General features: G+C 32.5%; 1 protein-coding gene across 3 annotated transcripts in view; it reads left to right on the plus strand.

The window, feature by feature from the left end:
* LOC106467780 (TM2 domain-containing protein CG10795-like) overlaps nucleotides 1-13816 on the plus strand; it is a 15860-nt gene extending 2044 nt beyond the window's left edge. For 2 of the 3 annotated variants that reach the window (XM_013928157.2, XM_022395972.1), the window contains exons 2-6: nucleotides 4191-4267; nucleotides 4432-4522; nucleotides 7844-7935; nucleotides 10387-10460; nucleotides 12746-13816. In XM_013928157.2, the coding sequence (XP_013783611.1) occupies nucleotides 4191-4267; nucleotides 4432-4522; nucleotides 7844-7935; nucleotides 10387-10460; nucleotides 12746-12865 (454 nt within the window). In that variant the 3' untranslated portion in view covers nucleotides 12866-13816. The remainder of the gene's footprint in view (nucleotides 1-4190; nucleotides 4268-4431; nucleotides 4523-7843; nucleotides 7936-10386; nucleotides 10461-12745) is intronic. The other variant, XM_022395973.1, reaches the window with a different exon arrangement.
* Nucleotides 13817-14595: the final 779 nt, after the last annotated feature.

The following is a 14595-nucleotide window of genomic DNA, read 5'->3' on the forward strand; positions in this document are numbered from 1 at the left end:
ATGTACAATCTTCTTATCTTTTTTATCCAGGTAATTCTACAATTTTTGAGTGGGGGTGCCATATGGAACTCTTTCAAAAAAAAAATATTTAAATGATGTATGTGTGTATCTAAAATCCATAAGAATTTGGTAACAAGGAGCGAGTTAGCCTTTCTTTGGGCTATGCCCCAGTTGAGGACTAAACAGTATTGTCACCATAATAGAAATAACATTGTCTGAATAAACTAACTTTGAAAAGTTATAATAATTAAAACTTAAATATATTAGTATTAAAATATGCAATCATCAATTATTTTATAAAAGAAAACAAAACAAAAACACAACATATAAATTTATTTCTGTACTGTATTTAATATCATAAAGAATAATATTATGAAAACATACTCTGTGATAGGTTATGTACAAATAAACTATGATTGCAATATAGCTTCTGGCCTAGGAAAACCATTGTTTGTAATAATTTGATTGACCCTTAATGTTTTATGGCTTCCAAAAATCTCCAGAGAATATAACCTTATGTTTATTGTTCACTCCTGATATTCACATGAGAATGTATTGGAATGAACTTGTCAACAGAACTTAAATTTGATTGGAGCTATCTTGAAATTATGTTGGGCTAGAAGCCCCTCATGTTTCCTACATTGTTTTAAATTCTAGTCTTTTCATTTGGATGCACATCTTTTCCTCTTTGGAAAGCAGTCCACTGTGAGTGAACATTAGAACCACTTAAAAAATTGTAGCAAAGCTGAAACATTAAGAAAAAGTCAGCCACAGGAGTAAAAGATTTCACATTTTCTACTATGGCCAAATTAAAATAATAAGCAAAACAGTGAAGGTAGATGGCTTGAGGTATGAGCCCCAGAGCACTTGCTGCTCATGACAGCAGTGCTATCATATCCTTGACCAATCTGGTTTGTAACATCAAGTCTGTTGTCCTTTCACTCCTCCAGAATATATTTGACCAATGATTCTACGTTGAGTTCATCAGCAACTTCAAAACCAAGAACTTCGTCATGAGTTTCTGAATCATAAAAATTTTTTATAGGTGTTTAGTTTCATCAACTGTGATTGAAAAGTACTGAGCTTCTCTTGTTTCTTTTATTTCATCCAAAATTGTATCACTAAGGGTATGTTTTGGACAGCAGTAAGTCTCAGTGTATCTGCAAGTATTTTGCTGTATTCTCTATTGTTTCTACAATCATCTGGTGAGTTTCATTAACTCAGTCCACTACTGTTTTCTTTACTAAGCATTATATTTGCATGCATTGTTCAAATGTGGATCAGACTGCTTGCGTTTGAGAAGTTTATTGTTTTTTGTAGATCACCTGTGCATTTTTTTCCATGTATTGAACCCTTCAGACACAAAAGCTTGCTCACCTTGATATTTAGCGCTTGTAGTAAAATGACAATGGACAAAACAGTAAACTTTGTCAGTAGTTTTAGAATATTCAAGCCAAGGATATGCTTTATGTTGTTCAGGTATGAATTTTTGTCCATGACTCTTTGGAAAGTGGAAGGGCTTAATAAGAACAAGTCCACTGTTGTGCGTTCGGAATATGTCAGCCTGTCCACCTACTCCAAGAATCGGCCTAGACAGAGTTGATTTTCTACTACTACTGCTGCTGCTCAGTTAATGCAGTTGTCCAATGGTAGTGGAGTCTCTCACTATATCTTCATGTTCTTGATCAGAAGTATCCACACTGCTTCTTTGGTTCAATAGTCTATCCTCTGTCAGGTCTTCAGGTATGACACTTCTTGCTTGGTCCACATTTCTCCTTGACAGATTCAGCTTCCTGGGAATCGTGTGACTTACGTGGGTAGTTGCAAAATTTTATGATATCCATTTTCTCAAAATAAGACTTGATGTGTCTACACACATGTGCAGAACACCAACTTCATGTAACAATTAACTAGAGTAAAATATACTGTTTAAAGATACCTGCAATCTCTTGACCTATAAACTTGAAGAACAACCTCGCAACAAGTACTGAGGCACAAAATAAAAGTGCTGAAGATAGCTTGGTACACAAAAAACCAGAAAAATTGTGATAGTTATGGGACATATTCTGCGTTTTACATGTTATTATTCTGGGTTTTTTCAATTATTATTTAATTAAATAAATTATTATTTAGTGCAGTAGCACAATTAGTATTAAAAAATAGGGTTAAAGGGAACACCTATTATTGTAGGATATATCTGGTTGACTTCTGGCATACAAGTAAAGAAAATATCCTGTAAAATGGTAGTATGCTTGTGAATGTGTTTTCTTGTTATACACAATACATTTGCTCTATGTATATAGAATTAAATGGGGGGGGAGGCAAATGCTCCTTTAGCTGCACCACTGTTGACACACTTAACATATCATTGTTTTTTCCTTTAAAAACCAAGTATCTGTGGCATTCATTTTAAGGCTGAATCTTTTTTTTTCTAACTTATAGCAAGCAAAGTGTGGAATTAAAATTAGACATGACTTTTAGTAGTTGTGGACAGTTTTTTATAACTGAGATAAAGGACACTTTTAGAGTATAAAAGAAGGAAGGTAGGGGGTTGTGCCCATCCAGCCAACTCCCGTACACTCCATAGAGGCTACAAAACTGTTCTGACAAAGTATTCATAATGTGTATAGTAATGGGTTACATAACTTTCATAAAGAATTTATAACGTGTATAGGAAAGTAATGGATTATGTAATTGTTCTAACAAAGTATTCATAATGTGTATAGTAATCGGTTACATAACTGTTCTGACAAAGTATGCATAATGTGTATAGTGATTGGTTACATGACTGTTCTGACAAAGTATTCATAATGTGTATAGTAATAAGGGTTACATAACTGTTCTGACAAAGTATTCATAATGTGTATAGTAACTGGTTACATAACTGTTCTGAAAAAGTATTCATAATGTGTATAGTGATGGGTTACATGACTGTTCTGACAAAGTATTCATAATGTGTATAGTAACCGGTTATATAAATGTTCTGACAAAGTATTCATAATGTGTATAGTGATGGGTTACATACCTGTTCTGACAAAGTATTCATAATGTGTATAGTAATGGGTTACATAACTGTTCTGACAAAGTATTCATAATGTGTATAGTAACCGGTTGCATAAATGTTCTGACAAAGTATTCATAATGTGTATAGTGATGGGTTACATGACTGTTCTGACAAAGTATTCATCATGTGTATAGTAATCGGTTACATAACTGTTCTGACAAAGAATTCATAATGTTTTTGTAGTAATGGGTTATATAACTGTTCTGATAAAGAAGTTGATAGTTAAGTTTTCAGATATGTTTAGAACGAGTTAGAGATATTGTTTATTGTTAGCATGTTAAATGTGAAGAATGTTTGAGTTGAGGTATGTTTAAGAAAAGTGTGTTTAATTATGAATTTAGTTTTGAAAATCTTTTAATAGACTTGTGAAGGTCAACAATACTGGCATCAAGATTGATGTCATTTGGTGTTACAGTATTTAACAATGCTATCCAGTAAGCTCTTTGGCATAAACTAAACCTGACACAAACAACTCTAGGTTATGATTGGCTAGTTCTCAAGGTCAACTCATATGGAACATCTGGCTTACATGAAGTCAATACCTGTGCCTATATATTTCATTACACTCATGAAACATAACCCTTTATTCTCCTGAAGAAGAATAGTCAACTATTTAAAAGTGCTTGAGTTTTGGGTCTTGTTTGAAAACATTACAACTTTTGTAGGTGATCCTGTGTGCTAACTTCTTAACCAGAATCTGTGAAACTGTAGATAGTGCCTATGATCAGACCTTGCTGCAGAAAGTAGTGGCTCAGGCTGAATATATCAAGATCTCAATCAGATTTATCAAGTTGCATATATTAGAACTTAAAGACTTAGTGACTTGGGAAAATTATATATACACACTATAGCCTACAGGGGAGTAAGGTATGTAGTACTTGGAATTTCAGTACCTTTTAGTAAATGCTCTACAAGCAGAGTTTACATTGTCTGCATCTTAACCACAGGATTTTCTGCAGGTTTTAAGTTTGGTGGGATGTCTGTCTTAATCTTTCATATTTTTATTGAAATAGAAGGTGTGTGTTCTTTTAATTAAACAGAACCCATTTGCATATAAATAGTTCAGCTTAATACAGATTATTGATTATATCAGTCTAGAATAGTGTTTTTCTTCACCTGCTCCCAGATATTCTTGTGCCAGTCCAGATATTGACCCCGAAACACAACAACCAAGAGGATGTTCCAAAGAAAATAAAGCACTAGGTAAAAATAAAATCAAAGCTCTTCATTCAATAGAAACTTTATTTTGTAATCACATTAAAAACCATTTAATTTTGATGTTACTGCAGTTAGATTTATGGTTAGATTTAAAATGTTATTTCTTTATAAAATAATTTAATGTGAAGATATTTTTTGGTTTTTTCCAGTAAATTGTACAACATCTGAGAATATAAAATGTAAACCGGGCACAGGATTGGATAACAGAAACTTTACAATTGAGATACCTTGTGAATACACGTGAGTATAAATGATAATAAAACAGATCCATAAGGGTTGAAGGAAACAGTCAGAATATGCTCTTTGATATTTAAAGCTAGTCCTTTGAAGAAGAAATTATAGATTTGGAGGTGGCTCAGCCATTTTTGCAAATGTTTTGATATGAAGTTTAACATGGATTAATTATCTGGTTCGTACCTTTTTCTCTTGATAAACAATAACAGGAGCCAAGTAAGAGTTTGTTGATTTAAGTATGCAATCTTTACCCATCTTATACTATTTTGTTCAATATATCAAGTGTAATCTATGGTTACCTAACTTTCATATCGCAACCAAACAGTTAAACCTGTTTGATGGTGTCTTTCTTCTAGTGGAGCAAGGAGGTCCTTGGCACTTCTGATTTCCGGTCGCTGGAGTGGTGGACAATGGAGGATTCCTAACAAGTGGGATTTGTGCAATAAAACAATCTCATAGTCATATGTACTCACTCGGTGAGAAGATGGCTATCATATTTGTGCTTCATATTATACACTGTCATTATATTCTCAATCCAAAGTGCTTCTCCTGGATGTTTTTGCCTGGTTGGACTGTACTTGTCATACTCAATACTGGCACAAAGCATATCCCCTGATTATTTTTGCCTGGGTGGACCACAAATGTTCTCTCAATAATTTTTGTACATGTTATGAAACTCACAAATTTATGCAAGGTGCTTTCATTGGATGGTTTCTGCCTGGATGGACCACATTTGATATAATCCAACATATCCCATAGTGCTTTCCCTGGATGTTTTTGCCTGGGCAGATCTCAATTGGCTATCCTGATATAAATCCAAGGCTCTTCCCCTGGAAGTTTTTTGCCCAGGTGGACCACATTTGTTGATGTTGCAAACATATGTAAGGCACTTCCATGTTGTTTTTGTCCTTAGACCACACTTGGCATAATATGTTGTATCCCAAGGCACTTCTCCTAGATGTTTTCTGCCTGGGCAGACTGCACTTGACCTATTCATATACAATCCTCTAGCCCCAACCACGTATTCTATTTGATTCCGCCCTGTGTGTCTTTCTTTCTTCTTTACTGGGTGAAGAGAGCATACCTGTTCCACGAATAGTGCTATATTCCACAGGTGTGTCTCCTATTTTAACTGTGGCACACTTGTTTTTTCATGGCAGTTGTTCTCAGCTTGTTTGATTGTTTTTGCACCTTCACCAGCCCCTCCACCTTTCCAATGTGGGATTCTAGCTTTGGGTGAAAGGAGGTAGTACCGTTTAGGAAGTTAACATTTTCTAACACTAAAAATGTATTTCTGATAGGTGCTTACCTCCTCTCACTCACTTTTCACCTTTCTTCCCCACTTGAAAACGTCTGCTGATTCCATGAAGCTATGTTAAGATAAGAGATCTACTGAAGTCAGCTTTGTACCAGGAGACAAGGTGTGGTTGTATAATCCCAGGAAGACCAAAGGGAAGTCTCCTAAGTTGTCTTCTCCATGGGAAGGCCCATATGACATAGTGGATCGTCTCTCAGACGTGATTTTACGAATAAAATGTGGTAGGCGAGGTACGCCAAGGATGGTGCATGCCAACAGGCTTTGGCATTATCAGGGTCCAGGACATTTCAGTTGGAACGAAGTGAACAACAAAACAAATGATGCTGCTGAAGATGTGACACCTGAAAAAGCCACTGTCGAAGAAGAAACTCTACCCAGTTTTGAGAAGGGAAACAGTAAAGCCCTTAATGAAGTTACTACCACTGATGTGACTGTTACCGATAATAGGACATTTCCTGATGGAGCAGATGAACCCCATGTGAAGCAGAAGACAACGAGACGGAGACCAGTACGGAAGAAGATACGTCCCGTAAAATTAAGAGACTGTGTTGAATTTTAATTTTGTGTTTGTAAATTCTGTACATTTAATCATTACATATTCTGTTATTCAATATGCCTTATTTAACAGTGTAATCATTACATACTCTGTTATTCAATATGCCGTATTTAACTGTGTAATCATTACATATTCTGTTATTCAATATGCCGTATTTAACTGTGTAATTATTATGTACTCTGCCATTCAATATTCCTTATTTAACTGTGTAATCATTACATATTCTGTTATTCAATATGCCGTATTTAACTGTGTAATCATTACATATTCTGTTATTCAATATGCCGTATTTAACTGTGTAATCATTACATATTCTGTTATTCAATATGCCGTATTTAACTGTGTAATTATTATATACTCTGCTATTCAATATGCCTTATTTAACTGTGTAATCATTACATAATCTGTTATTCAATATGCCGTATTTAACTGTGTAATCGTTACATACTCTGCTATTCAATATGCCGTTTTTAACTGTGTAATCATTACATACCCTGTTATTCAATATGACTTATTTAACAGTGTAATCCTTACCTGAATTTTGTATTAAATATGTCATGTGCAGGTTCAGATGTCTGAAATTGTTTTTGCATGAGAGTTAGAAGAAATGTGATTGAGATGTATAAGATTGTTAAGGGAATTGATAGTGTTGGTGCTCCATCTTTTTTGTATTTAATGAAGAGAATGATAAAACTAGGGGACAATTTTAGTAGGGTAGGAATCATGTTTAGCTGAAATAGTGTTATTTTTCTTTTAAACTTATGATTTTTAAACATTGTACTGTTTACAACATGGCTGTGGATGTTTTTTAAACATTCCACTGTTTATACTGTAGCTGTGGATGTTTTTAAACACTGTACTGTTTATTCTGTAGCTATGATGTTTTTTAAACACTGTACTGTTTATACTGTAGCTGTGGATGTTTTTAAACATTGTACTGTTTATAATATAGCTACAGATGTATTTTATATATTGTACTGTTTATAATGTACTTATGGATGATTTTTAAACATTGTACTGTTTATAATGTACTTATGGATGATTTTTAAACATTGTACTGTTTATAATGTACTTATGGATGTTTTTTAAACATTGCACTGTTTATACTGTAGCTGTGGATTTGTTTAAACCTAGTACTGTTTATTCTGTAGATATGATGTTTTTTAAACATTGTACTGTTTATAATGTACTTATGGAGGTTTTTAAACACTGTACCTTGTACCTAAACCTTGTACTATTTATTATCTAGCTATGGATGTTGTTTGATTATTGTACTGTTTATAATGTAGCTGTAGATTTGTTTAAACCTAGTACTGTTTATTCTGTAGATATGATGTTTTTTAAACCTTGTACTATTTATTATCTAGCTATGGATGTTGTTTGATTATTGTACTGTTTATAATGTTGCTACAGATGTTTTTAACTATCATACTTTTTATATTTCCATATGTAGGAATGGCTATTCATTTGAAACAGCTCTTCTGTTGTCAATCTTTCTGGGAATGTTTGGTGTAGACAGGTTTTACTTAGGCTACCCTGCTATTGGTATGTTATATGTATGTTTTATTCTTTGTCTGGTATATAACCACCAGAGTGTTACAACTTGAAATCTGTTTCTTTAAGAACAGTTAAACCAGCCACAAAAATAACATTATGATTCATAGTTTGTAAAATTATATGGACTTTTCTCATTCTTAAGTACTTTTTTTAGTTCTAGATTTTAATATTTTAATAATCTCAGACTTCGACATATTGTATGAAATGAAAAAAAGCTCGAGTCTCTTTTCAATATATTGTAATGTGCAGACTTTCTAGACTTGTCTCCTTGTGGACAAAGCTCTGTATATATATTTTTTATATATTAACCTTTTGACTGCTAGCTGCTGAATTCTTTAGAAGGTAACATTGCTCTTGTCATATTTCATTTCAAAAATAAAACTAGTGGATGAAATTATTTAAAATTTGTTAAGAATGTTCCTAAAAGTATGTACTTTCAGAAAAATAAAATATTCTATTTTTATTTTTAATATGTATAGTTTCACCTCCTTATATTTTCTCTTGTAGTTTATTTTTAATTTTCCTTTCCAATTCTTTGTCTTTTATTAATAATGCCAGTACATTAGCTGGTGCCCCTGAGGCTTTATTATTATAATATATGGGGACTCCCATACAGAGACTAACAGTTTGCACAAGCGTGAGTGATGCCAACTTGTTTATACACATTCACAATCCATGCAACAAGAAGTTAAACTTATAAAAATCATTAAAGCTTTCAAGCATAGTGTAAGCTGAGCTCTTTCTAATGAATATATACACTTGTATCAACTAACTACATGTACCTTGTAGATCTCAAGGCAAACTATAGAAGGTGGGAGTGGCATTCATCAAGAATTGGAAAATTTATTTCTCTTTCCCAGTGAATACAGTTGTGAGACTTTGTATCTTACATGTCAAAAGGCCACATAGACCTACATTGTCGTCTTAGACACTTTTCCACATTGTGGCTAAGAGTGAACCGCTGCTAAAGTCGAGATTTTTCATAGTGTGTGGATCACATGACACGAAAATTGCAGTTTAAGTATTTTTTGAAAGATTTGGAACAAAGTAATTAAAACTTAGATAACATAAAAATTCAAATTATAACATACAATATAATGTTAATTTCATTGACATATATTGATAGTAAAGTGGTTTAATTAAATTTTGAATGTAATGCAGTAACATACACAGAAAGGAATTTTAAAATGGCATCGGAAGCTATAGGGTTAATATACCTTTGTTATGAGTTTTATAATATAAGCTTCCTAGTTCTCACAGTGCTTTTATCTAACAAAATATTTTACAAGTTAATGGTATCTTAAGTAAGTACAGAGCACCATAAGTTTTGATATCACATTATTGGACTACTTTGAACCCACATAAGTGGTAGTGTTGACATTCGATAATCTATGAGAATTTAGGTTACAGTTAGAGATATTGCTAGAAGTAGAAAGTTGTGTGTACCAAAGCAGTTATCATTTGTAGAGACAGACTGTTAATAAAACCCAAAAACTTTTCCATTTCATTCTTTAACAAACATTAGTTAGGTGAACTTTGGGTATAGTAGAACATTCTGGTGTTATATTGTAGGAATGTGTTAAAGTTAGGTGAACTTTTGGTTTAGTAGAACATTTTGGTGTTATATTGTAGGAATGGGTTAAAGTTAGGTGAACTTTTGGTATAGTAGAACATTTTGGTGTTATATTGTAGGAATGTGTTAAAGTTAGATGAATTTTTGGTTTAGTAGAACATTCTGGTGTTATATTGTAGGAATGTGTTAAAGTTAGGTGAACTTTTGGTATAGTAGAACATTCTGGTGTTATATTGTAGGAATGTGTTAAAGTCAGATGAACTTTTGGTTTAGTAGAACATTCTGGTGTTATATTTAGGAATGTGTTAAAGTTAGGTGAATTTTTGGTTTAGTAGAACATTCTGGTGTTATATTGTAGGAATATGTTAAAGTTGGGCGAACTTTCGGTTTAGTAGAACATTTTGGTGTTATATTGTAGGAATGTGTTAAAGTTAGGTGAACTTTCGGTTTAGTAGAACATTCTGGTGTTATATTGTAGGAATGTGTTAAAGTTAGGTGAACTTTTGGTTTAGTAGAACATTCTGGTGTTATATTGTATGAATGTGTTAAAGTTAGGTGAACTTTCGGTTTAATAGAACATTCTGGTGTTATGTTGTAGGAATGTGTTAAAGTTGGATGAACTTGTGGTTTAGTAGAACATTTTGGTGTTGTGTGGTAGGAATAATCAACTTAGATAACCATTTTATATTTGATTTAGTACAATATTGTGTTGGTATATTGTAGGAATGTGTTTAAGTTATACAAGTATTTACATTTTGTTAGTGTATCATATTGTTTGTGTTTTATTTTGTTAGTGTATCATATCACTGTAACATGTTAGTGTTTCATAGCATTGATGTATCGTACTAAACTGTTTATGTTTTCAGGTTTATTGAAGCTCTGCACATTGGGCTTCATGTTCTTGGGTCAGCTTGTTGACATAATACTTATTGCATTACAGGTGAGTTGACAGAGCCTTTCACCACATTCCTACAACATAACACCAGATTGTTCTATTATACCAAAAGTTCACCTAACTTTTAACACATTCCTACCATATAACTTAATATTTGTATTACATAACATATATTAGTCTGATAATGATCTAGATTACATTCATATTTTACATAAAAAATGAAATTTTAGCAATCTTAGTCTTTGTAAGACTTGAAACTGTAAAGCTTTCATGTGTATAAATTGTCTCTCAGTTTAGTAAAGTAAGTGGCCTTTAAAAGATGGATCTTTAACTAATTTGTATCTAAGTCTTTTATTTTCTTGTTCATCTTAATCTAGTGTATAATTTTAATTATAGGTTTAAAGACAAGTAAAGTTCTTTGCAACACCCAGTGTGTGACATATTTTGTAAGTTGGTTTGCAACAAAACTTTTTTGCTATTTCCTTTTTCTTTTTAAATTCTGAATGGAGATTTGAACTCCTCGTGATATCTGGAATTTGAATTGCTCCAAGCATGGCTGAATTTGCACTAGTTTCTAGGCTATAATGGAGTAAAACCTATATCTCCACCCAAAATCTCACATAAACACAGCCGCACGTGCTGCACAATACAGCATCTGTTTCTCAGCTCTATGAAGCTATTTCTCTCTGTGGATTTCTCTAGTACTGTCGAGACAGCTGGTCAAGGAAGGGTCAATGAATTTTAAATGCTGTTATATAGTTGCTAAGTGCTCTACCTGACTGAACATGAACACTTCTACTATTCTGTACATGAGGAACATGATCAAGCCAACCACCTACCATAATTTTCCAAATATAATACAATCTTTTTTTTAAAAAAAAATTTATCTAGGTGGTACGGTGCATATAATATATGGTGACAAATCTAAATGATTTTTTTTGACAGCCAGTTCAGACCATCTTTTCTGGCATGTATTTTGAACAGTAATCCATACTTACTAGAAGTGTTGCATTTTGATGATATGTCTTATTAATTCTCTCTGTTTCTATGGCATAAACATGATTTTTGAAATAAAATGATCAAGAAGTTAAGTCTTTTGAATTTTAAGATTTATTTACATGCACACTTAGAAATGTTTGGAAATATAAAACTAGCTATCGCAACATTATGTTTGATAATTAAACTACAATTCGTTTTAGGTGAAACCTTCAAATTCTGAGTCTGAATCCAATAGTTGGTGCAACTTCTCTACTAGCTACAGCCAGTTTTGGGGTTTTTTAGAATGTTTATTTGCCAGCCACGATTCAAAAATAACAAGCGGTAAAATGAATTCACTTTTACAGATACTCTAATATTTTGGCAATGTTTATTTGTCTGCCTCAATTGCAAACATAGCAAGCGCTACAGCAAATGTGCGTGCAGTTAGAGACTATACGACACTAACATTCTTGTTTTTGAAGGGTTACTTTGACCACAGTATTGCAAATGTTTAGGTGCATATTATTTGTGCTTATAAGGCAAATTTGAATCTTTGACTTTAGGTCAGAAGAAATATGAAATTTTGAGCTCATCCTTGTATGAAATCTTGTGTGAAAAGTATGAAATTAGCACAATAACATGTCAAAATGGTTGAGAAAACCACTAGGGGATATTCTGAGCTTTTGATTGGCTATTCATGTCATCTATAGAAGTAAATGTTTATAAGGGTCTGTTTCCAAAAATGGAAAGAAGTGGGGGGTCACTGTGTTTGATTCAGTACAGGAGCAATTTCTTAGCAAATAGAAAAGATAAGACGTTCTTCTTTTATATTCTAGCTTGTCAGTATTGGTAGTTTGAGATCCTAATTCGTATATATTTTGTATTTTGACATCCCAAACATCTAATTTGAACCACTGCTGCATTCAACATACCACGTGACACACAAAAATCGATATTTACTTTTAAATTAAGAAATTAGCTAATATATAATACTAAGATATGAATTGTAATCTACAATTTGATACCAAACGTATTGATGTAGATTCATAAAATAGTAGTTCAATAAAATTTTGAATGCAAGTCAACACATGACCTGTCGAGATAGGGTTAAGGAGTAGTTTTTTTTAGAATAGCAGATCAAGCCATATAATGAGGTTTGAGATTGAATACCAGAAACCATGACACCCCTCTATAGCCCCCTGAATTCTGTCTCATTGACTCTCAGATTGGATGTTAAATAGATATAGTTTTAAGAGTGTTTACATTATGAATCTTACTTCTATTGTACGTTTTATCAGAATCTCTCTTACTGTGTTTGCAGGTGAACTAAAATTATCTAATTTTGATTATAGGTAGTGAGACCTGCAGATGGTTCTTACTATGTGATAAACTATTTTGGACCACGTTTAACTTTTCTTCAGATGAACAATGATACATATGTTGTACCTCAGGAACCTGAAGCCGAACTTTGAGAAAACAACCAATGTGGCTATTATCAAACTACAATTAAGTTGTTTTCTGTGGATCTGAATCTTTCTTCTGATGATTAAAAACAAGAAGAAGAATGTGCATTACTTTCACAAACCCTGGATGGATGATAACCACTATCAAATACTCTCCCCAGTTTGTTTAAGATGACTTGTTTCTTCTCTGTTTGTAGTATTAGTTGGGTTTTTCATTCAATAAGAGAGGGTTACACAAGTAAGAAGCTGATATGTTTTAAACTTCACTTTGCAAATTTTAATTAGCTGGAGACTTTGCAACATAAATACAATGGAATAATGTTTTTTTATATTATGTACTAATCATATCATTGAACTGTATAATTACTTTCATCTTAATGTTAATTTAACTTGTCTTTCATAGAGTTTTGTTTGCAATGAAAACATTGGATGTAAAATGCTTTGTATATTTTCATATACTAATGCTTTCTCTAAACATATTCTGTAATCTATCTCAAAGTTTCAACTTCACCATATTGTTATCAGTATGTAGCTCCTCAAAATTACTTTTTTTGTATTTAAGAATGTTTTGTTTCTTTGAAGAAGTTGGCCAAAGACTGATAACATAAAATTACAAGATACTACTATATTTTGTGCTACTTGTGTTTTGTAAAATCAAATATAATATATAATCATAGACATTTCAACTACAGTTTTGCTTTTTGATAAAAAATGTAAAGTGATAGATTGAAATATGTAAGATTCTAAAAGAAAGCAAATTAAGTAAAATATATTTATAAAAAAAGTGAAACAAGCTTGTGATATGAGGAGAAATGAAAAAGTCGAAGTTAGTTCACAATCAGTGTTACATCTGAAGTTAACTCTTGATTTGATGCAACATTACTGAAACTGTGAGCTTTAATTACAACACCCCTTTTGTTAGTGTATGTTGAATAATATAACATGTATATGCAATCCCAAGTTTTATTGGAGTGGATCCTTTTATATCAGTAGACAAAAGTTTGGTAGTGGAACTTACATATTCCTTTACACAACAAGGAATTGTTCTTCAAAACTATAATATATCTTGAAAAGGAAATGTATTTATTAAGAACTGATTTTAAAACACACCAAATTTGTACTTGTTGATAATAGTGTTTGTGAAATGATTAACAGTTAGACAAGTCTATAATTTTACATTTTAATGTCTGCAAGAAACAGGACAACACTTTTAATAACAGTTAGAAGTTCAAGACATTTCCAGACAAGGACATGTTCACAAGTTACTAGTTAATTGAAACATTCTAAAGTTTTTAAACCTCTGTTTGACATATATAACAGTTATGGTTCTGAAAGACTGTAAACTTGATGAGATTACTGTTCCTAATACATGTTCATTTCAGTATTCAAGACATACTGAATATGGTCATCCAAGAGTTGTATCCAGTCAAAACATGAAGATTAGATTACTATTCCTGATTCATGTCCATTCCAGTATTCAACACTTACTGAGTACTGTCATCCAAGAGTTAATGTGTATGCCAAACACGTCTGTTCCAGTGTTCAAGACATGCTGAATATGGTCATCCAAGAGTTGTATCCAGTCAAAACATGAAGATTAGATTACTATTCCTGATTCATGTCCATTCCAGTATTCAACACTTACTGAGTACTGTCATCCAAGAGTTAATATGTATGCCAAACACGTCCGTTCCAGTGTTCAAGACATGCTGAATATGGTCATCCAAGAGTTGTGTACT

The sequence above is a fragment of the Limulus polyphemus genome, unplaced genomic scaffold, assembly GCF_000517525.1.
Source record: "Limulus polyphemus unplaced genomic scaffold, Limulus_polyphemus-2.1.2 Scaffold2737, whole genome shotgun sequence".
NCBI classification, from domain to species: Eukaryota; Metazoa; Arthropoda; class Merostomata; order Xiphosura; family Limulidae; genus Limulus; species Limulus polyphemus.